The sequence below is a fragment of the Sinohyriopsis cumingii genome, chromosome 4, assembly GCF_028554795.1.
Source record: "Sinohyriopsis cumingii isolate HCF-2022 chromosome 4, ASM2855479v2, whole genome shotgun sequence".
Taxonomy (NCBI): domain Eukaryota; kingdom Metazoa; phylum Mollusca; class Bivalvia; order Unionida; family Unionidae; genus Sinohyriopsis; species Sinohyriopsis cumingii.
The window spans coordinates 37,695,658-37,720,387 of record NC_142964.1 but is presented as its reverse complement, the minus strand read 5'-3'; the positions used below and the strand labels follow the sequence as shown (position 1 = coordinate 37,720,387).

The following is a 24,730-nucleotide window of genomic DNA, read 5'->3' as shown; positions in this document are numbered from 1 at the left end:
CTCACGGTTAACTTTATATAGTTTTTAAATTTGTGACTTAGGCTTGCAGAGACAAAAACTGAATTTTATTGGGTCCAGTGGCAATTTCCCATACATCCACCAGACCTTGAGGCCAGCACATCCTGGTCATGGGTATTTATTTAAAGCTGATTCACATGGAAACTTTCTCCAGTAAGGAAACACCATACATTTCTCCTTTTTTTGTATCTTAGGCACCATGGCGAAAATGTTGCTAGTTACTATCCCTTGGTTGTTTTGCCTCTCATTAGGAGAGTGGATTAATACTGCACATGAGGACCACACACAATATCATTAGAAGGTTGATCCAGGCTGTGGTTATATACTGATGCATTTTCACATCTTATCTCTTCTCGTACTATTAATGTGATTGGATAATGTATTTAACAGAGAATTTTTTTAATTGTAAATTATGTTCCTCAAAGAAAACTTATCTGATTACATTATGATTCAGCCCTCCCACACCTCCTCACAAATGTGAGGGTCCTCATTGATATATTTCTCACACTTTAAATGAAGAACATGTTGTATATGGGTAACCACATAGCAATGACAAAGGGAGATAATTACAATAGTATAATGGATGATTTCCCATGGCTACTATTTGTATAGTCTGTATTGTATATGGATACATAAGAGATGTTTCTTTCATCTGAATTTGGGAGGTAGAGGAAGTTTATTCCTAACATTAATGTGATCACGTAAGTATTCTTTGAGAAACAACTTCTGATAAAAATGGCCTCTCTAAGCAAAGTCTTATATTATGTCTACTATGCTTTTCAGAATACAGTGGGAAGTCTAGACGCCTCTCAGCAGGTTCTGGATTGGGATGCCATGGTTGCTGAGTATGATGGTATGTGGGACTTCTGTTTTTAATTACTTGCATTAGATCTGAAATTTATTGAACTTGTTTGCAATATTGTGCTTGGACTGAAGGACTTATTCAATAAGTTTCATGACTTTTATGTCTTGTAAACAAAAGTTTGGGATATTCTTAATATTTCTTGGTGTTGTGTTATACATTGAAACCTATCAGACTAAAATCTTTATCTTTCAGGCATTTTTAGTTTCCAGACTCTACCTAAAAATGAGACTTGATCAGGCGCTCTCTTACATTGTAGTAAATTCTTATTTGAGAAAACATGATTAGCTTGTCAGTTTTTAAACTATATATTTTTGTGATAATTAGGATTTTGTTTCATCTGTATTTGTTACTCTGTCGGTTTTTATTTTATCTTGCATTGCTTTAGGCCGTTTAAAAACCATGTGTTGTCCAGACGTTCTGATGCTACCAATATTCATTTTTATTGGGTTCATTTTATTATGAAACTGACATATGGGACCAAGTTTATCTTTTGCTGAGTTAAAATTAATTAAAATTAAAGAATACAAAGTTGGTACCTGAATCATGATTTGTTTTCAAAGCAGTTTTATTTAGTGTGGTTTCATTTTCAGTAGGTTTCAGTGTTTTTATGATGTGAAGCTCATAAATGTTACCATTATGTGATTAAGGATAACTGTGAAATTTAGGAGCATTTAACTTTTTTGATAATTTATATTTTTACCTAGCTAATTGTCCGACAAATTCATAATCACTTAAAAATAAACAGATTGGTGTGCATTTCTTGCATCTCCAAGTAAGAGTCATTACATTGTGATGTATTCATAAAAAAGTACTCTGTTACTAATTGCCAATAAAATAATACCTGAATGGATATTTATAAATTCATAAAATTTGCACAGGCTGAAGATCATTGACTCCTTATTAAATACGCAAAGAAAGGGTGTGTTGGTGAGTGAATTTTCTTTCAGTATAACAATTGAGATCACAGTGATTTTCAGCAACAGAAATGATTTATAGAGGTCTTGTTTACCTTTCATTGGCTTTATCTTCTTTCATAGCACTGTCATTGTGATTATCAGAATTGTATGGAAATTTTTCTTTTTCATTATTTAATAAGAGACAGCAGACTGAACCCAGTTTCAGCCAGAGCTCATAGCACTATGATATACCTAAGTAAGAAGTGATATCATATCAGTGATATCATAACGTAATGATCTTGCCATTTCAAGATGCACAGCAAACACTGATTTCACAAAAGCGGACTACCTTATATTTTTTTTATTATTTTCACTTTCAGCTGAAGAAGCAGCAGGTGAGAAGAAAGACTGGGGAGAGATGGTTGAAGAAGCGGATGTAAGAACACCAGGACATGGGGTTCACATGCACGAAAAACTTTCATCTCCCTCAAGAAGAAGACCAACAAAGTATATCTTAGTTTTTTAAGCACTCTTTCTCCATTATTATACTTTAAAAATTTGACAATATTATTGTGGTTTATCATAACATTAGTAAATATTTGTTCATACCCCTTAGTTCATTATATACCTTATTTATCTATCACATAGATCCTTTCTTACAAGTAAATTGTATCGACCAAGTGCTGAAACAATAAACTTACATATTTGTAAAGACTTTATTAATCAAAAGTCTTGTATCAGTAAAGCATATTAAATATTTTAATCGTGAAAATTTTCTGGAAGAATCTTGAATTCTAGTTTGGTCCAGTTGTTTTTTTGCAATTAAGTAATGTAATCATAGAAACTACTTGTACAAGTTACTTCCCATTTTGATTGTACAAGAATGGAACTAAGGAATATTTTGTTCCCTCAGAGGCAACAGATGAAGGTGGATTGCACTGGTTTCCTGCTCTGTATGCTCCCTGCGTTGCACTCTGCTATTCGTATAGCGGAGTGCAGCGCAGGGAGCATATGAAACAGAGTACCAGACTAGCATAGGCAACGTTATGATGGAGTAGCTTCCCCTAATCTCACTTACATGATCTCCATCAGGCTCATCAAGACGTCATCCAGATGTTTAATGTCAATGCTTGTTGCACTAGAAAGTGATCACCAGATTAAAACGACTTGGACTAAGAATCATTAGCGAAGAAAGTGAAAGAAACAGAACACAAAAGAGTAACTGTGGATCTAACTTTAATGAAAAAGGGAGAAAATAATTCCCTTGACTGGAATATGGCACATCCATTAGGATTACCTGCGTGACTTCTGATTGCATGATTGTGAAGACTGCAAAAGTGAATAATCCTTTCGTGACAGTGTTTAAGAATTTTAAAAAATCAGCCCTTGTTTGACCCAATATAACTGGAGAATACATTATCACCCAAGACATTCTTTCACATCAAAGAAATCAGTAAACTTGCTGAGACAAATGCATTATTTGGAGTACAACGTTAGGGGGTCATTGCAGATTTTGTTGGTTTTTAACTTGCAGCAATGAAAGAAAGATCTTAAAGTTCAAGTGTAACTTATTTGAAAGAAGATTAATCATTAGCCTTTTTGATTTTTGGATAGATGTGTTCTAGGACGAAGTACAACGAAACCAATGATAGTATACATTTTATGACAGGCAGTAAATTAAGTGCCATTTGGTTAAAAAGATTTAATTGTCTTTTTGTATTTGCTTATATGTACTGTGTTGGTCTGTAATATTGCTACAAAAGAATTATAAGGAGACTGTTAAAAGTATGGCTTTAAATATATAAATAAATGAACTAATAAAATTATTCTTTGAATGGAGAATGCATTTGTTTGTTAATTGTGCATGTTGGTTTATTTTTATTTTTAAAGAGAGAGAGGGAGAGGGGGAGAGAGAGACAGTGCATGTGTCTGTTCATATGTCTTTGCTGCATCAGTTAATGCAGCTAGTACCCCAGTTTGTAATGGATTGACATGCGTAAATATCACAGTCCTCACTTGCAGATGCACATTTCAGCAAATCACTTTGCTCCATTAATGTTTGTTAGAGTTACTGCCCTTTTTGTCTTTTGTCTTGTAGCAGTATATGACGCTCATTATCACAGGAAGTCATGCAGTTTTTGATAGATTTCCACAAAACTTGGTAAATGTTATATTCATGACCTAAGGATGTACATATTCATAAATCACTGCATTTTCATTTTTTTATATAGAGTTTTCCCCCCTTGTAGCTTGACTCATTAAGGCCAGAAGCATTTTCTCATGTTTGAATAAAATGTGTAGAAAAGACAGTTTTCTTGTTATTTCCAATGTAATCCAGGTGCATCTGATTCAGAAGGTTTTTCCTGTCAAGTTGCTTATATATGTAAGAGAGGTTGTTTTGGATTGGTTAATAGGTCTGATCATGAACAAATGGCTGAAAATTATATTTTGCATATTGTACCCATGATTTTTGTCAGCTTGTTCTCTTTTACTCCAGATCACAGAGATACCCATGTTTCACAAAGTTTTGTTTTTCTGCGTCAAGTTTTGGTCGGGTCTGCTTTAGATTTAATAATAGGAAGTCTAAAATCCAGACAAAAATTCTGGCCTTGCATCTGCTGATGTTTTTAGTAAAGAATATCGTGTCTCATGATCGCGTTTATTTTTTATGTATGTTTTTAATGTGCATAGAATGTCGTCATTGCTTGATGTCAGTGTGAAGATAATCCTTTGTCTTTTCTCTAATACCACCTGCTTGGGTCTATTTTGAACTGTGATGATGTCACAGGCTGAGGAAAAGGGTACTACCTCATGTCACAGCGAGTCATAAGTATTATTCAGTGTTTAATACAATCTCAATGGTCTAACAAGTTCCGTAGGTCTTTATGGGTTGCAATTACTCTCGGTAAATATCATGGTTATGACCTGAAGATGCATATATGAACAAACCACTTTGTTCCCACAATGTTTGGTAGAGTTATTGCCCATTTTGTTTTGTTTTGTCCCTTAATGCAGTGTATGACACAATTTTGTTAGCAGAGATATTCCTGCAGTTTTTCTTTTTAACTGATTTCTGTGAAACCTGGCACACATTATGGTCCTCGTCTTAAGATGCACATATCAACAAATCTTTGTAAGAGTTGCTGCCCTTGTTTACCTTTAGCTGGATGCATTGAATCTCAGAATTTTGTGAAGGTATGTACTCTTGCAGTTTTTAGTGAATTGCTGTGAAAGTGAACATGTTATGGTACTCACACAAATTTATATGATGAGGTTTTAGTTGTTAGCTCAATCTTCATCAACAATTCAGTCTTCTAATGTCCATTTGTATATAAACATCATGAATTAGAACTCCCAACTTTCACCAAATTCTTAGAGGCTTACAGGTCATTTTCAGACAGGAATCTAGTTGCACAAAATGTGATTGAAGATATGCAAGCCATTTTGCTAATGCAAAGCAGTCATTGCTTGCAAAACATTAAGCTGTTGATTATAACTAATTATGATAATAGAATGCTACAGAATTCCAAGAAGGGGAGGGAAGGCACCAGATCAAGGACAGATGAAGGTGACATTAACTTCCCTTTATGTTTGAGTGAATTTAGGAGATTTATATTGATTATTTTGCTTGAATCACCTGCTGGCGTGGACTTCAACAAGTGTAATGTAGCTCATGTCTCGGGTTGTAGTCGGGGAAAAAAGGATTTGGTTCATTCTCACTCTCACCCTTTTGTTTAACAGATCACCAACAGAGTCATTGAAGAGACATGAAGAAAAACAAGCCAAGGCTCAAGAGCAAAGAGAGAGACTGTTACAAGGGAAGGCAGAGAGACTGAGGGATTTGTCAAAGAAGGTGTGGTTAATACGATGGTTTTTGTTTACCATGAGCTGAAGAAGTCTGGAAATTTATTACCGGCAAATTAAGATTTTCATGAAATTTTAAAAAACTCTTAAAATTTTCTGTATTATAATAAAATTCTAGTCAGAGTGGTTTTACTTCCATAAAAATCCTTCATTGGAGCAAATTTTATGCCAAAATGCTCATCCATAAAAATGTATTTTCGATCCAGGATTGTTTATGAAGACACCCTCATTTGTAATGTCAGGTTTCATTATTGTAATTGGTGTCTGTATATCATAACATGATGTATGTTTTGATGGTTTGAATTTATTTAAACAAATTATCATTAATATCAAGGTCATGTTTAGTTTTTAATATTTTCTAGCAATATGTCATATTATTAAGGCGCTATTTTGACATTACTATCCTTTTTACTCTATATTTTGACCTAAAAGTTACATTGTGTAAATGTTACAGTTGTTTATTACCATTTTTAATGGCCATGTTATCCACATATTAATTGGTGTGAGTATTTCTCTGAACAGTGAAGTTGTTGTTGCTGGCTTTGCATTTCTTTGATTCAAGAATCATTTCTTTGGTTTGTCATGAGCAACATTAAGTATGGTGCACATCCTTGTTTTATGGTTTCCTCCATCTTTTCCAATCACCTTCATATCAGAACCGAAACCATGACTGGTTTAAACCTGTCTGAGAGTATGTTATAGAACTTGTTGGAATGTGTTGCACAACATACATAAAATGCATAAAAACCTGCTTATTGGATATAGCCAAGGGGTCTTCTTGTTCATTTTATTATAAAAATGTGTTTGCCATTTGAAAACTAATGAAAGATAATGCATTATTTTATGATAATTAACAAAACTCTGAAAATCTTTGTTATGGGATTTCAGAATTGGAGATCCATCAAATCTGATTGTATGTAAAGATCTGGTTCGTAATTACAGGTAGAGGAGGTGCGAGCACTGAAGGAAGAGTTGATGAGACAGAAGAAAGAGACGATGGAAATGAAGATGCTGAGGGCAGAAGAAAAACGTCAGCTGCAGCTGAAGGCTAAAGCACAAAAAGCACATGATGAAGAGGCCAAGGTGAGGCAGCTCTGGAGCCAAGAACAACAAACACTCTGACCTTAAAACAATTCTTTAGATTCTAAAGCTTCCCCAAAAATTAATTTTCATTCCACTGGGATTCTTTTAAGAAGCTCACATTAGTGGATGCAAGGCATATTTTTTTTTTTTTTTTACATCAGCAGCATCATTGTCAGTAATTCATTAGCATAGCTGCCAACCCTCACGATTTTGACGTGAATTTCACGACTTTTTCAGCGATTCACGAATTCATGCCGCAAGCAAAAAATTCACGAATTCTCCACTTCTCAATTATTTTAAATCTTTAATAAAATAACTGATTTCCCGTTAAGCGCTAGTCATGATATTGGCAGGTCTGGTTCTGCTGGTCGCGATATTAGTGGAACTATAGCTGTTTGGTACAGTTGGTCTGGTAGCAGGCATTTAGCCTATTTTAATCTATATGTATAAGAGTAGTTTTACAAATACCTTTGAGAGAAAATGGGGCCTAACTGGAAATTTGCTCTGTGCATGCGTCACCAACACTGATTTGAATTACCGTTTGGCATCGCATGTAAGATCTTGAAAATGGCTTCAACAAGAAATGTATTGCTCAAAAAGTGAAGTTTAATTTGGAATATACCAAAAAATTTCCATGTATTATGCCATTAAAGATTGATACACATCATGCTTTTTGCACACAGTGTGCCACAAGTTTTAGTATTAGCATGGTTGCAGAGACGTTGCGAGGAAGCACATCGGTTGCAAAAAACACGTAGAAGTTGGGAAAATTAAGAATTAGCAGATTTCAGCTTAGGAATATTTTAAGCCATCAATGGAAGACCTGCAAGCTACCAACGCTGAAGCATTATTTGTGAGTTTTCTTGTTGAACACGATCTACCTTTATCAGCTGGAGACCATGCTAAACATTTGTTCCGACAAATGTTCCCGGACTCAAAGATCACTTCCAAATTTTCCTGTAGAAGAACCAAAAGTGCTGCAGCTACTGTGCATTCCTCACAGCAACAGTGGCAGTGAAAAGGTATTTTCTCTTGTGAGGAAAAATAAGACAAACTTTAGGGCCTCCTTAGGTGCAGAAAATTTGTCAAAAATTTTAGTCACCAAGATCAACCAGCGGGCAAGAAATAAGCCTGAACTGTTTTAAAAACATATTTATGATCAAGCAGTTGAAGAAGTTCTAGTCTGCCACAGGTCCTTGAGAAAATGCTTCTTAAGGTTTTGGTTAAAGGTTTTCATTTGCTTATATATCCTAGACCCTTTGATGGGGTTTCTTCTTACTTGGGATGAACCACTATGAAGCTAAGACAGTTAATTTTGTGACATGCTCATTCATGCTACATATAATGGGGAAAAGATCTGAGAAAATAAGGCCAGAAGGAAAATTTTATTAAGTTAAAGGCTTTCATTTGCTTTTATTCCTTAACCCCTTGATGGCTTTTTTTTGAATTGGGGATGAATCATCATAAAACAGTAGCAGTTCATTCTGTCAAGTACTTGCTCCCCCTTTGACCTTGGATCACGGTTGCAGTCAGAAAATTTGCATTAAGGTTATATTCCATAAACCCCATTCTGAATTTTCTTTATAATATTTCGATACATTGGCCAAGTCATGATAAAGCTAAAACAGTTCATGTTTTAACATGCTCACTCAACCTTTTGACGAAGGGATCAAGAAGCATGTTTTGCAACAATGTTTAGGTCGTTGACATGATATTCAAGCTCTGTCCTTGTTAGGCCATACAATAGGGATTGTACTAAATCATTGTTTGGTGGTTTTTTTTTAGTACATGGTAGGTTATAAATGTTTAATTTCATAAAAATCTTAAATACTTTCGTTCCAGGCAAATGAGATTGCTTTCATTAACACACTTGAGGCTCAGAACAAACGCCATGACATCATGTCCAAACATCAGGAATCAGAGGCAAGGCTCCAAGATATGCAGGTATTCTTAGATTCTAATTTAGTGAGGGCTAATTTAAACTTAACATTTTGGGGCTAAAATATTTGAAGACTCAGACATTGAAAATAGTAATTAGACTCAGTGTCAGTTACCTCCATTACTCATATTCTATTTATAGATTAAATGTCTTTTTGTCAAATAATGCCTTAAATACTGCCATACACTGTAAGAATACTTGTGTTTGTGAAATCACTGGGAAGGGCACTGGCATTTGAAATGCTGATTTTTGTATTTTATTTGAATTTCAGCACCAAGCACCTGTATTACCAAAAGTCTATGCAGAAGCAAAGTATATATTACTTGAATAAGTACCCGTAACAGTATTCATTAACTTGTATTGTCTTTATAGAATTGAAAATTTCTTTTGTTGATACCTGGAGCAACAATGTTAATTTAAATAATACCTACAGAGATAGTAACATAAATTGCTGTAAAATGAAACTTTGTATATGTAGAAAGGTATTATGAATTTAGGAACTTTTAAATACAATGGAATCTGTTCATCCTGAGAACTTTGCGGACCAAAAAAAAATGGTTTCTTCCTCAAATATATTACCCGATCATGTTACATTGGAGAAAATACGCAACCTCCCAAGTTGATGAGGACATTAACCCCATCGTTTGGCTTGTTTTAGCAATAAAAATGCAAAACAGTTGTGCGGAGACAATAGACAGATGAAGGTGGTCTTCCCCTTGATAGAGTAATTGGTTCCAGATCCTTTCATTTGCCAATAACTACTTAAGTTCATGTCAAGTCAACATACTTTACAAGAGATGTCAAAGAAACATCCCATTTTGTGCCTTTTTACCAGTTTGAACGATCCTTTTTAGTTTTTTTGTCACAGTGAAGTATTTTCCTCTTGTTTTCATGGTCACTTTTGCTCGTTTTCTTTTGTTGATGAATATTTGCACTTCATTTGTCTTACTTCATTGTATGCTAAACTAATCAGCATCATCTTAATTGCCTGCCCGAAGGTTTGTAATACTTACAATTCATTACAGTACTCAACCTTTTTTGTAATCATTAGGAAGTAAATGATCATGTAATCTTAGTAATAAGGTAATTTCTGCAATTTTCTTTTGTATTTATCTTTTCATTCTGTCCTCTAAGCTTAGCGCTGCACTTGACAGATCTTTACCTGTTATTGCTCTTGTTTTGATTGTCCTAATTACAGATATCGGCATCAGTCAGTAGGATTAAATGTGTGGTGTGTAAGAAACTTGAACTTAGCTGAAGATAACTGCTCAAACTGTATGAGCAGTGTGGAATGTCTTTTTAGCCTTACTGGTGGCATTGGTTCACACTGATCACAAGAGGGATGGATTATTGTACAAGCCAAATAATCAAAGGAGAGAGCCAGGAAATGCTCCCACAATGATATGGATGCCATCTGCATTGTCAATGGTACCACCTGTATCACTTAATTCTTGTTTGAGTTATTCCAAGCAGAATGATTGCCAGTTAAAAAAAAGTTTGCAACCCTTGTGATAATGGGCCTCCCACACAGTTACAGCTCCACCAAGGCCAGCAGTGCCACAACCATTGTGTATCAGCGCTGAACAGACTACTGGGCTAATGCTGGTATGGAATGGTGGTCCACTTGGACCATTCCTAAACAATCTTTCACCACATGCAGACCCAGGTGCTGATGTACCAGACTTCAGCACCATCAACTGGCCCCAGTCTTTATTTACTCGGCTCCAGCACAATCTCAACCTATGTCCACCATGACAGTACAGTGACCTTTCTTCAGAGTAAACCCAATTCTAGATTTAAGATGCAGACAACATTCAGCACTCAGCCATGCCAATTCTGGTCATGGTTCTCTCAGTTTACTCTACTTCCACTGGATTTGCAGAAGTGAAAATGTTTCCATTCATTGAGATGTTCTGTCAATTGACCTATTTCACATGAAACTCAAAGTTGTTTTACACATGGTAGGAAACCAGAGCCAGGCACAACATGATGGTAGGGGGATGAAACTCCCACCATTCATCCATTTCCTTCACATGTTATGATTATGTAGTGTATCTGAAGAAGAAACCAAGTTTTGGAGTAAAATATTCCTTTGCTAATACTTTTTACTATGTAATAACACAGACACTTCCTCCCACTCCCTCCATGCAGTTATATCCCTGGAAGATCATTGCACTTCTGCTCCAGTTGTAAATGACTATTGATGAGATTTGGCAAGTCTCATAAATGACTATTGGGATTTGGCAACAGTCTCCAGTTGTAAATGACTATTGTTGGGATTTGGCAACAGTCTCATAAATGACTATTGGGATTAGGCAACAGTCTCCTGTTGTAAATGACTATTGATGGGATTTGGCAACAGTCTCATAAATGACTATTGGGATTAGGCAACAGTCTCCAGTTGTAAATGACTATTGATGGGATTTGGCAACAGTCTCATCTTACTTTCATTTCAGCAAGCAGACAACTTCTTGGCTCAATTTTTGCTAAAACAAACCAAGAGAAAGGTTAACATCTCTTTTTAAGTTTGGAAGAGCTAGATTTGTAATGTAGTAGATGTTCTGTATTATGAATGAGGAATAATTATCAAAGAAACATATTTTACTCTAAACTTTGGTTTCTTGCACACTGAATCATTGCAAAATATGAAAATAAGTTCATAGATTATTATCTGCAGATTTAACACAGCAGCCATCTTGAAAATCTTGTTATCGCAACTTCTTTTGAGCAAAAGCTCATGTTAAAATGTGATTTTCACCAGAAAATATCTTATGATGTCCCGATTGTCCTAAACAAAAAAGATGCCACTTGTACATCCAGTATGGCTGCAGCTGGTGCCATCTTGAGAATCTTGTTACCTCTATTACTCCTCAGTGGATAATTTCATAGACACGGATATTTTTACTAAAAGACTGATATCTAGTTGGTCTTACATGAAAACATTATCACTCACACATACAGTATGTTCACCTTAGTGGCTGTCTTAAAAGTATCCTTATCACTACTTCTTTTCATATCAAAATGGTGTTTTCACTAAAAGACTTCTTATGATGTCAAGTTGGTCCCGAATACAAGTAGTGAACCTCTGATATCCAGTATGGCCGTCAGGGTAGCCATCTTGAAAATAATGTTAGTTTTACTCCTCCAAAATGGAAAGATATAAGAGTATGGGGATTTCATAAGAAGACTTTTTATGTTTTGTTGATCCGAAATTAAAATGGTACTGATCTGATGGCCACCATGGTGAAAACTGTGCAGATTGTTCATCCATTATGGCTCCCACAATGACTATCTTAAATATCTTCTTGTCACTACTACCTCTGATTGGATGGTTGTATTGACATGGGGTTTTCACCAAAAGACTTCTAATGATGCCTACCTGGTCTTGAATGAAAATGGTGCCAACCTGACATCCACTCTGTCCACCACAGCAGCTAATTATAAAATCTTATTATTGTTGAAGAGTATCCAGGATGGCTTCAACACTCAACAGTTAAAAGGAAAAAAAAAATGTTCTTATCTTGAATTCCTGGGAATTCTTTTTGCCCAGTAGAGCATCAGTCCCCTTTGATGAACTCATGTATTTTGATAATGAGCCTCTTTATATGCATTACATTAAAATTACTGATGGTATTAAAAATAATGTAAAAGCATCAAAGATAACATAAAATATTTTATATTTCAGGAGGAGCGGCAGAGGAAGCTTGAGGAGAAGTTAGCCAAAGAAGCAGCAGTAGAAGAACGGAGAAAGGCTTTAGAGGCTGAAAGGGTTGCACGACTTCAAGAAATGCAGGAAAAGCGCAAACAGCGAGATGCACGGATAGAACAGCAACAGCAGGAAAAGGAGAAAGAACGCCAGGAGGCTTTCAGGATAAAAGAAAGGTTTATTTTGATACCATTTCATGCAAATTGCCAAGGCGATATATTTTAAGGTACTTAGCTACAGGTTTTTAGGTATCAGAGATTATGATGAAAATATAGGGACTAAGTGATCATGATGATTCAAGTATGTATTCATTTATTAGTACATGGATTCATGTGTACCTGGTGTCAAGCACCTTCTACTTTGTTTATGATAAAGAATTCAAACCTGGGTATATGATTAGTGATAATTTTTTATCGAACTTGAAAGTAGGGCCAAGTTGACTAGAGGTTATTTGACAGAGTAGGCAAAGGGATGAATAGCTGGGAAAAGAATTTGAATCATGGTAGTTTGTGTTTTGGGTTTTTTCCCACTGTTCCAGTCAAAGACACTTGGAAATAAAATTATTATCTCAGAAGTTTCAATAATAAATTAACAATATTCTTGAGGATCAGCAGTTTCATTCTGTTTCTGCAGAGAGCGTGAAGAACGATTAGCAGCTCTCAGTGCTCAGCATGAACAGCACATTCAAGAACTACAGAAGAAGATCCAGCAGAAGGTTAGTATATTGCAACTGTTTGACCACAAAGATTAAAGGTTCATTGATGATTCTTTTATGCAGAATTGTGGTACAGGCAAATCATACCATGTGTTACATCTTATATTCAAATTATTATTTGTTACTAAGAGTGAGCAATGCAAAAAAATGTGTCAGCCAGATTGAGTTGTTTCTCCTTTGAATATGTTACCTGATACATTAATGTTAGGAATATGAGCCATACTAACTCCCGAATTTATTCTTCCAAAGATGTAAATTTGGTTGTCCAGTTTACATTATATAGACAAAGGGCAATAACTCTTGCCCATTACCTCCCCTTAAGTATTCTAGGAGAAACAATTTACTGAAAAAATTGCTTTCTTTGTGGTCGTCCATTTCATGTATCATCTTTGTTGATCTCTTATAGAAAAGACAGAAAACTTCACCTATTTATTAGCATATTTATTTCTTCAAAATCAGCATTTTTGGCAAATATGATCCATTTATAGTAACAAGACTCATACATGTATTGTAAAATTTTTAGTGAAAATGTTTGTCACAGTTATAATGCTTGAAATTATCCTTTGTCTATCTGGTGTTCTAAACTGACGGGCATGCTGTTGTCTGACCACCACATTACATCATGATTTATACTCCACTTCCAGTCAAATTGGTCAGGGTAAATTAGAATCTCTCAAATGAAATCGCTGATTGACAGATGCTGGAATCATTTTTACATACAACTAAATGCAAACATGATACTTATCATCTTTTCTTTCTTTAACGTCAACATTTTGGTTGGATAGCACTTAGACTGTTTCTTATGTAGACCGTTAATATGTTTATCAGTGAAAATTGTGATTGGCATTTACTGTGACAATTAAGTATTGTCAGTTATTATATAATTAAGCATTTTGATTGGTCTCTTAACTATTAGTAACAGAGTGAACAGGAGTATACAATTTTGTTAATGCATACATTTTAGTGTCTAATTAATGTCCCACTCAGTGATGATGGCACACCTTTATAGTAATCACATTGTTTATCTCTCAGTCCATCCATCCATTTGTCTATCAGCAATTTGCTTCCCATGAGATAGCTTGACTGAGAATTGTCAGATTTTGTAAAAGAATCAGTGCCAGAGTGAAATTGCATTGGTATTTTGATGAATTTACATACATTTAGGAAGGATTTGCTGTATATCATTGTAAAACTTAGGGGTAAAAATGTATGCAATTAATGCTATAGTTTGATACAATTATGAAGTGTATAACATTTGTTAAAATGAGGCAGCAGATATATTTGAATTGGACTAGCAAATTTCACGAGCATAAGTTTTCCATTTATTTGTTTTACAGCAGGATGAAAGTACACAACGTTATCAGGACATGTTACAGCAGATCAGAGAGAAAGCTTTTGAGATGAGCGTGTTGCGACACTCAACAGAGGATCACAACGAGGCACCAAAAATCACACCTTATGATCATCAGAAGATGTGCACTATTTGTAATGCCTTGGTAGATGCTCTTTTTTTATTTGGAAATAATATATATTATTTTATAATTTTTGTAGAAAGATCATCTTCTTAAATGTTGCCGTTTAACCTAGATCATATTGATCCATATTTTCATGTCCCTATCAGTTTTATGAAAGTTCTTTTGGTTTGGGTTCAGGGAATTATGTATCAGTTTTATCAGCTCCCATTTGGTTTCAGAATCAACCTATGGCTGTTTGTAAAGACCTCATCTGCTTCGTCACTCCGTTCAGATCAACCTTGTCTGCAGCATTTGCCACATACTTGAAGGAACTCCTCAAAAACTCATGACAATTTCATCGTTAATGAAGGGCATGAAAACCTCTCACAGCTGGACCTTTTAGATAATTGGATCCTCGCCAGAACATTATATCAATCAGGATATGTAATTCTTGAACAATCACGACCTTGTTTATCTTGCATTATGTGGATTATCTAGCTCACATACTGTCAAACACTTTAAAATCATGAGGTTTCAATTTTCCTGGTTTTTACGGGTGAACTAAACGATGAATTTATTTTCACAATGAAATATCTATGGAGCTGACATTTACTCTGCTTCCCCCCTTCCCTCGATCTTATGCAAAGGAAAAGAATCACCTGTTTCTTTCTTTGTTTTAATAACCACTGCTACACTTTTATCTATAGTGCTGAGAATGTGAAATATACATTAGAATAAATACATGAATGATGAATAACATTGAAACTGATTCAAATGCAGAATTTCATGAGCATGAAAACTCATGTTAGATTGTAATGACTTTACCCTATGTATAGTAATAAATGCAGATTGACTCACTGTCCGTGTTCTTTGCTATTTCCAAAGTCACATATGACTCCCAATTACGAATACATTTTTGCACATATCAGCTAATTCCTTAATGCTTAATAAAGAATCAGCAGATTAGTTCAGCTTTCTCAAACCCCATTTGAGTCTGTTCTTTCCGAATTGCTACTTTGTTGTGTGTGCAAATAAGCCACTTTGCACGAGTTGGCTTAAGGGTAGATGTTTCCAAGTTAACTAAGACCTGATTTTAAATGTACATCTCCACTGTCCTCCAGTTTATTTAACTGACCAATCACCTGTGTTGAATGCCATAAATAAAATCATGATTTGTGAGTTCCTCCTCATAAAAGATCACAGATTAATCTAGGAGTTGCAACTTATTCATAAATGCGGCTGGAACAAACATTGGTATAATACCATTTTCCTTTCAATTAGACATCAGCCTTTCTCTTTACTGCAACTAAATGCTCATTGTTGAACAATTTATGCTTTGATTGCAGTCTTTAAGAACACATGAAAACCTGATTACTTAAGATTACAACAGTGGTATTAAATGTGTTAGCTCCAACATGTGGAATACATTTTCTTTATGATCTCTGCATTTATACCAGATGTTCGAATGTTTGTATGTTTCGTTTTTTTTTTGTTTTTATTAACGGAGCTTTAACAGTTTTAGTCATAATGCTATGATGTCTGCAGTGTGGCAGTCTATAGTGATGCCTAGCACTGGGGCATCATGTCACACACATGTAGCATCATGCCCCACCCAGTCACATTATCCTGACACAGGGCCAACCATTCCTAACACTAACCACTTAATGCTGAGTGCCAAGCAAGGCAGCTGCTGATGCCACTTTTGAGGCCTTTGGTATGATTTGGCTGCTGTTCGAACCTGCAGCTTCCCACATCCAAAACAGTCCCAGTGAATAATTTAATTAAAATGACTTTTGTAAGGATTAAGCCAGTTTGATTGCAAATGCATGGAAATGAATGTCGGTGTAATCTTCTACAGAGACAGCTGCATCTATTTGTGTTTTTTATATATATATAAATGATAGATCCATGAAATTCAGTACCAATGAATATGTTTATTTTACCCAAACCATGAAATTTGCAACCCATGAAAATAAAGTGTTTCTTAGTAGTTAATTTCCAGCAGGGAGCGTGTCTCAATGAGAGCTTTTGCCCCTGCCCAACTTGCTCATTGTAGCAGCAGACTTGAACCTGCACTGTTGCCTTTTCATGCATCCTTTGCAGCTGACCACTACTGGCTAAATTATGCTCCTTTACTGGTTGATTCGATCATTGAGTTATGATGTTGACCAATGTAAGGCTGTTCCTGCATCATTGGTGAGACAAAAAATGGCTTATGGCAGGAATTCCTCGGGAAAAGCTGCAACAGTAGATTAGTCTTACACCGTTGCTGTATCTACCAGCTGCCCAATGTCACCATGGACAGCAGCATCTTGTGACCAGAGGTGAGAACCCTTTGTATTAACCTTCTGGAAATGAAGGCTGTGGTAACATGTCTTTTATTTCTGGAAGGAGCAACTATGTGGAAGGGTAGTTTTCATGATGTCAGTCAGCTTGCTAGTGATGACCAGCTTCCTCATGTGTGGAATTACTCAACCTATGCACAGGGTTGCATCTAGGACACACGATCATGAAAATCCCCTCCCCCCAGTTTTAAAATTTCCTGCAAGATTTTTAATCCTATGCAGGCAAAATTGTGCAAAAACTAAGAATTGTGTGCATTTTTTTGTTAAGAATATGTTATTTTATTATTATTTTTTTGCTGTAAAATTCCCAGTTGTCACTCTCGGTAAATATGTTGTACTTGTATAGTTCTAAATACGTCGCATATTTCTGTGTGTCATGTGCTCAGTTCTGATTGGTTAATAACAAAGGTCAGAAGAGCATGTTTGATACAGAGGCTGGCTTGGTGGGACAACGTTTTAAAGCGCTAAATCAGTTAAAACTCTGACATTTTTTCATTATTTTAGCAGTAACACTTCTAATAACAGTCAGGGTGCATAAGTTTCTATGAATAGGCACAATGACAGCAAACAGACACTTCCTCAGGTTAATCCCATATCGGATGATACTAGTGATGATGTGCTTAAAGATGGCAGCGATGAAACTAAGGGTCCATCTAACGCCAAGAAGAAAATAAAGTGCTCTTTCAATTCAGACTGGAAGCAAAATTGACCGTGGCTGGAAATGAATTAAGCAAATGAGATGCTTTGCAGATGGTGTGTAAAAACTGGCAGAAAAAGTCTTTCACACTTGGAAATGCTAATTTCAGGACATCAGCCCTTGACAGGCCTGTTGAATTACCAGCTCAGAAACAGGCAATTCAGGATCTGAAACTAAATGAAAATCTTAAAACTACATGCATGGCAGCTATCAGCAAGAAATCTGAATCAGTTATTCATGCTATGTCAGTTGCCTGTTACTTGGCGAAGGAGAATATTGCTTCTCTAAAATATGGCACACTGTTGGATTTTGTTCACTTTCTGGGTGTTGGTGTTGGCAACATGAGAGTTGGAGGAAATGCAACATATTCGTCAAGGGCTTCTGTTGAGGAATTTCAGGTAAGTTCTTTTGTTTTATTTACGTTTTTTCAAATTTAATTTAGATGGAAAAATGGTGTTTACTAACAAGCAACCAAAACATAATCAGTTAAGTTCCAATCATTGCATATCTTGAGGAATCCCTGTGTTACTAAAAAATAGCACCTAGCATCGTGACTGGCCAATGAAATTGCATTCGGTAGCTAGTCGTCATAACTTCTTGTCAACGCTTAATGGTTGTTAAAGTTTATCTTTTTTAATCAATCTGGATTATTGGTACCTGTTTCTTTTGTTATGAAATTCTTTCCTGTCTAGACAGGTCACATTTCAGTATCACTGTAACGAGTTTTCATGTGTTTGAAACGATGATACAGACGCTGTTGTTTGAATAATTTCTTGAGCATGTAAGGAGTTGCTGCTGACATCATGATACAGTACAGTAGTCAGACAAATTCCATCGCTTGAAACTTATATAATGCTTTAGTAAATAAGTTATTATTATTATTTGCTCTGATGATCATTGCATCCAATGACATTGACCCTGATCTGCTTATATCACAACTGTACATACGTAGGGACCCATCAATCATGTATATAATACCAACGTTTTTTGTTTTTAAGATCATCATCTACAGACAGACATAGTCACTTCCTTCATTACTATAATTGAATGACTTTAATTAACAGACAGGGAGACTGTAGAGCCATATTATTTTAGCATTTAATCACCTTGATGGGATTTCTTAAAACGACCAAATTATCACAAGGCAACATCCTTAGACACTCCATTGTCTTAGGTTAAGGTTCTTGCACAATTTGCATCTGATTTTGGTCATTTTACTTTGTTTTTTTAAAAAATATAATTGTTTTACATTTTTCAAATACTTTAATAATAATAAAATAATAATAATAATGATATTAAAATACTTTTATACTTTGATTATCATCAAGCTTTTTTTCTTCTTCCAGGAGTGCATAACAACAGTGATAGAATCTGAGTTAATGCAGAAAGTATGATGCAGTCCATTCATTAGCATCTTAATTGATGAGAGTACAGATGTTTCAAATACCAAGATGTTGGTCATTTATGTGTAACCCAAAACATGTTTTGACAGTGGTCTCTTGCTAAGACTATCATGAAAAGAGAAATGTACCCTAGAGACAAAATGTGCAGACTCTGACAGATTGTACATCAACATCATGCACATTTCCAAATCTTCTTCAATTAGCATCAATGGCCATGGTTATGCCATACCAAACTGCTGACTGTTAGAGAGGATTCAGCAGTCAAAATTGAAACAAAACTGCAGGAAGAAGTCAGCAAGAAGAAAGAGTTCTCAACAGACTCATAATGATTTCAATTGAAGAACCTCCTCCGAGAGACTTAAGCTTTAACAAGGCATTGCCACAATTACAGTCTGTCTGGATGCAGATGTATATATGTTCCAGTAAAAAGTTAACTGTTATAGAAACTGGATATGTACTTTCCCTATTTCATTTTGAGCTTTGGACTTTTCCTTTAAAAAATTTTGTTGTCATCTATGAATGAAAAATATGTGCTCTTCTGATCTTTCTTAGTATGGATTTGTAACCAATCAGAATTGAGCATGTGACACACAGGAAGTACTTGACACATTTTTAAGATTGGCCAGAGGAGTGACACTATTTGCAGTCAATGGTTTGATTCTTTAATGGTTAGTGTATAGATAGAATATTGTTATTAAAAAACATAAGACTTTGATTTCAGTTTTAAGTGTTATGCTATAATGTACAGAAGACATGAGATGCATTTAATGCACTTATTATACTTGCTATTGCTCTTTTTGAATACATTGAGGTTTTTTTTACACCATACTGGAAGGCCTCCCCCCTTTTTCAGATTCACTAGGGGCAAGTACCCACATTTATCAAATCCTAGATGCAACCCAGCTATGCATGCTGTGGGACTGGGAAGCCTTGGATTTCCTGTGCTGGTGCTCACAGCTTTGAATCATAATCCAGATTAGGCACATTCCTGGCAAGCTCAGTGATCATATTGATGCATTGCTAAGAAAGGGGTCAGACTCTTCACGCCAAGTGGTCCATTCACCCATCGATCTTTCAGCAGCTGTGTATGCTTTGCTAGTGTCTAATGATAGCATCTTTGAGACAAAGTGGAATCACAAAATTAACACCTTCCTATCATCAGTCCCAGCCTGGGTCATGGATGATGTATCACTGGGATGGGCTTTGGGTCTATGCCATTCCTTCAGCTGATCTGGTGCCAAGGATAATACAGAAAATGTGGGGACAGACCTCTTGTTGGTGAGGCATGTCTTAAGTCATGTACCCATAAGAACCCCAACTCCCGCCAATGAGCACTAATATCTTGGCAAAGTATCTTAAATGTATAAAGACTTCACCTGGAAGTGACTTTAAAAAAATTCAGATATGATGTTACTTGTTTGGCCTTATTATATTGTATCTCAGATAATGTAAAAAGGGTTCATACTTCTGTCCACAAAAGCTGTATTTGTACTGCAACCTGTGCAAACAACTTTAAAGCAGGTTTTATGTGCATTCATATTGTATGAAAATATAACTAATAAAGAATGCATAGAGACTCATATCCCTGCATACTGAGTTGTGTAGCTGGTTAATCTGAGGAGTTTCAGAGATAGGTCAGTGCTATATTTGATACCATTCCCTGAAATCACCACAGTTAATCAGGTTTTTTATAACAAAATTGTTGATTTTTTTTTATAATTGACAAGTATTCTTCTGTTGTCTGTAAATCTTAACAATTCTGCCATTGAAAATCACCAGTCTGCAAATGTAAAGTATTCTTGAGGTCATAGTAATGTGGTCAAGGACTCATTTTCTGAAGAAGAAAAAAACAAATTTTAACTAATGCACAGTTTAGTATTAAATTAAATATTTAATGCATGCAATTTTTAACAAAGATTTTTTTTAAATTGGATGTTAAGAATTATTAAAGATGATGGGTATAAAAATAAACTTAAATTTCAGTTAAATAAAAAATCTTCAGAAGTATACCCTATTGAAAGCGATGGATTTATCTGCACTTTTTAAAAAAAAGCTGTCAGTGGTATCTTTGCAGGAGAAAACATTAGCAAACAAGGGCTAACTTGTAACATATTTTTCCTTTTCTTCAGATCCCATCAGAAGTATATTTGTTGAGTCACTTGAGGGGCAAGAAGCATCAGCAAGCTCTGAAGGACAACAACTCTGGAAAAACTATGTCTAAACCTGAGATAGTTAGTAGTCTGTCAGTTTTTTCTTTTTTTTGAACAGTTATTTCCCATACTGTTAAAAAATTTATATGGTATGTAGAATGCTATAAATGCAGATTTTAATCAGGATTAAATAGGCAGTGTCTTATTTTCAGTTGAATAATTCTTTGACCTATTGCAAAGGATAATTGGAAAGAGAAGAGGAGTTGATTTTCCATAATAGTTGCATTAAATTGAACTTTGCATCATTATGTATGGATACCATAAAAGTATAGTGTTGATTATGTTCATGTTTAACAAGGCAGCAGAATATGGTTTGGCAGTATTAACTTTAAAAATATCATTGACTTCATCTTGGTGTTGGAAACGTATTCTGTAACTACAATCTTTTTCCTAGGAAAACTTCAACCTGAAGCACATTGTCAATGCACCAGACAACAGTACCCACCCCAAGATTGTCATGGAGAAGGAGAGGTTGAAGTCTCAGAAGAAACGCTGCAAGAAACTCAAACAGAGGATGAATGCCAGGTATCCAGTGGATAGAGCAGCAGGGTTGACTTCCCTTGCATATATTCAGCATGTTTCAACATGCTTATATCATTTAGAATGTGTAAACATAAATGCGATATTACATGTTTCTTCTTCTGTTTTTGTTTTTCAATGTCTTGAGGAATGTAACATGTTCAAGACCAAAATTGGAATCTGTAATTTGGTTGGAAAATGCTGATGCACAAAGAGGGTGAAACAAAGAACTAACTAAAGTTCTTTTGGACTGATACTAAATGGGCCCAATGAAGTTTTCCTGGTCTCATTAAATTTAGAAATTTGCTTATTTTACATTCATGTTGGAGAAATGAACATAACCTGTAGCTAGCTTACGTCTTGTTAAAGCAAAGCATAAGTATAGCTTTATCAGTGTCAATATCGTTATTTCAGACTAGTTTTTTAATCAATTGATGAAGATTTTTAGTTCAGGAGAGCTTATGCACCAAATAAGACATCTTCCAGCCAGAGGCAACAGAATTCTGCCTGCCTTGCTCTGATAAAGACCTCTTACAGAATGTCCACATATATCAGTCTCATAACCTGAAAATACCAGCCTTCTTTCGTACAGTTGTCTGGTCGAGTTCCTGATATCTGAAATTGTTTTGGATGGTAACTTGAAGGCTAAGATGTCAACAGCCTTTCTTTTCACCATGATAGCTCCCCATCAAACGTCAGTCCATCTTTCTACAAGATATATGCCTGTTTTCTATTGTGAACAACTTGTTCATAACATTATAATGATTGGTTCTATGTAGGATTTGGTCTCCATAGCTACTTTCTGACAATCTGAGCAAAGCCTAGTCTCCTTCCATGAGAACTCCACTGAAAGACATGTCTGGGACTTAGTTTCACATGCTGACTGCTGAAGCATTCAGCAGGGCAGCTTAACACTCTCCAGTGCCATAGCTGCTTCTATTAACCTCAAGCTTGCAGAAATAGATGCATTACTATCCAAGTCCATGTTGATAAAAGACCATCACAAGAACATTCTTTGGTTACAAGTACTATCTTCCATCCTATTCTAAACAGGAGGTCAGGAAACAAGCTGCCAAATCATCTAACCTTGCACAGTCCAGCTTTCATTTCCTAAAAGAGACCAGAGAAGTCAGAGGGACTTCACCGAAAGGCATATCAGCAATTACCCGGTTTTTGAGAGTCACTGATGATAACACACAGGGAGACCAAGACTGGTTCTGACCCATCTTCTCTCTCTGACATGAAACTTGCTATGCTTTTGTATGCATTGAACATTGTGTCGAGTTGAAAGAAGCGCAGACTATATGATCAACATATTAAAACTTATAACCATTTTTATTCCAAACTGTGTCCATCTGTTCATCACACTGTTGCGTTAATATCACTAGAACTTTTGCAGATATTTTCGTAAAACTTGGTATATATTTGTATCATGACAAGAGTATGTCCTTTAAAACTTCAGATTAGTACTTTTAAGTTGTCTCTACAGTTTTAACAAAAATTGTATTTACACTTGATAGTTGGTTACTTACTGACAGATCTAGTTTAATGTATTTATTAGTGCTTTGCAGAAATTCACCTGTCATTATGTTACAGTTATTTATCATTTTTGTTGTATTGTTTCCTTTTTCGCCAGAGGCCTTGAGTATGAAAATACCCTTTCAGGAAAGCAGACTATGGCTGATTCAGAGCATAAAGCAAAGTAAGTGTTTTGCCATGGATTTTTAGGTTAGGAAGCCATTAACTACAGAAAGACAAGTTTACATCCTTCGTTACCAGTATATAGTATTTTGTTGCTAATTTATATCCAATGCAGATAACTGAAATTAGCTATGTCATTTGTGCTTGTGTTTTTTTATAATTTTAATCATAGTTTTAATAATTTGAGCCATATTGCTACAGTGTCTGAAGTGTGCCAGTTTATAGTGATGTCTAGCACTGGGGCATCATGCCCAGAAATGTGGTATTATGTCCCATCTAGTCACATTATGTTGACACCAGGCTGACCAGACCTAACACTAACCTCTTATTGCTGAGTGCCAAGCGAGCAGCTGCTAGTACCATTCTTTTTATGAGTCTATGGTATGACTCAGCAGGGTTCAAACCTAGGACCTACCACATCTGAGGCAGATGTTCTGCCATTTAAATACTTGCTTGTTGAATTATATTAAGATCAAGTTAGGTTTTGGTCAAGAGCAGAAAAATATGGAAATATGGTATGAAAGTCAATAATTAGCTCATGTAAGTGAATGGTGGCCAGACAAAATGGTAGCAGACAAAATGGTATGGACAAAATGTGAAGTGGACATAATGGTATTAGACAAATTGGTACAGATAAAATGGTGCAGACGAAATGGTATGGACAAAATGGTATGGGACAAAATGGTACTAGGATTAAATGGTATAGACAAAATGGTATGGATAAAATGTTGCATACAAAATGGTATGGGACATATGGTACATATATTAGAATTTTGCTTGCTAATAAAAATAATAATTACATAAAATCATAATAAAATTTAAATTTTATTATTATATTAAAATATTCACGCATCCATAAACTAACTGAAAAAGAAACCAATACAAATGAATTTTATTAAATTCGTGTAACTTCGGAAATGTTAATTGTATTTTATTAAAAAAATTCAAGTGAAACTGCATATAACTTATGCCGAATCTACAAAATGCAACGATACCAAATAGTAATTCAATGCAATTTTAATGACTGAAAAAATTCGCAACAATTTTGAATCAACAGAATCAGTCTTCCATTACCTAAAAGCAATTTATGTCAATATACCTGTGCATTCAACCCATACATAAACTAGTGGACAATGATTATTCATATCATCTGAAATAGAGTTTATGTTAGTCTCATTTTTAAATCAGACAACTAAAATTAACTTTATGATGACCTTCATCAAACTGGCTTTCTGACATTGAAATTAAGCATTTACCATGAAGCCTAGGAATGACTTGATCTAGTGTTTGTGTCACGCTTCCATGCTCTTTCTTG

At 35.3% G+C, this 24,730-nt stretch overlaps 1 protein-coding gene across 3 annotated transcripts in view; it reads left to right on the top strand.

Moving 5' to 3' along the window:
- LOC149800940 (S phase cyclin A-associated protein in the endoplasmic reticulum-like) overlaps positions 1–24,730 on the top strand; it is a 115,963-nt gene that overhangs the window by 43,168 nt on the left and 48,065 nt on the right. For all 3 annotated transcript variants that reach the window (XM_089955008.1, XM_089955007.1, XM_089955009.1), the window contains 11 exons: positions 802–871; positions 2,160–2,286; positions 5,521–5,632; positions 6,586–6,726; positions 8,569–8,670; positions 12,351–12,547; positions 13,005–13,086; positions 14,424–14,582; positions 21,115–21,216; positions 21,590–21,720; positions 23,351–23,416. In XM_089955008.1, the coding sequence (XP_089811134.1) occupies positions 802–871; positions 2,160–2,286; positions 5,521–5,632; positions 6,586–6,726; positions 8,569–8,670; positions 12,351–12,547; positions 13,005–13,086; positions 14,424–14,582; positions 21,115–21,216; positions 21,590–21,720; positions 23,351–23,416 (1,289 nt within the window). The remainder of the gene's footprint in view (positions 1–801; positions 872–2,159; positions 2,287–5,520; positions 5,633–6,585; positions 6,727–8,568; positions 8,671–12,350; positions 12,548–13,004; positions 13,087–14,423; positions 14,583–21,114; positions 21,217–21,589; positions 21,721–23,350; positions 23,417–24,730) is intronic.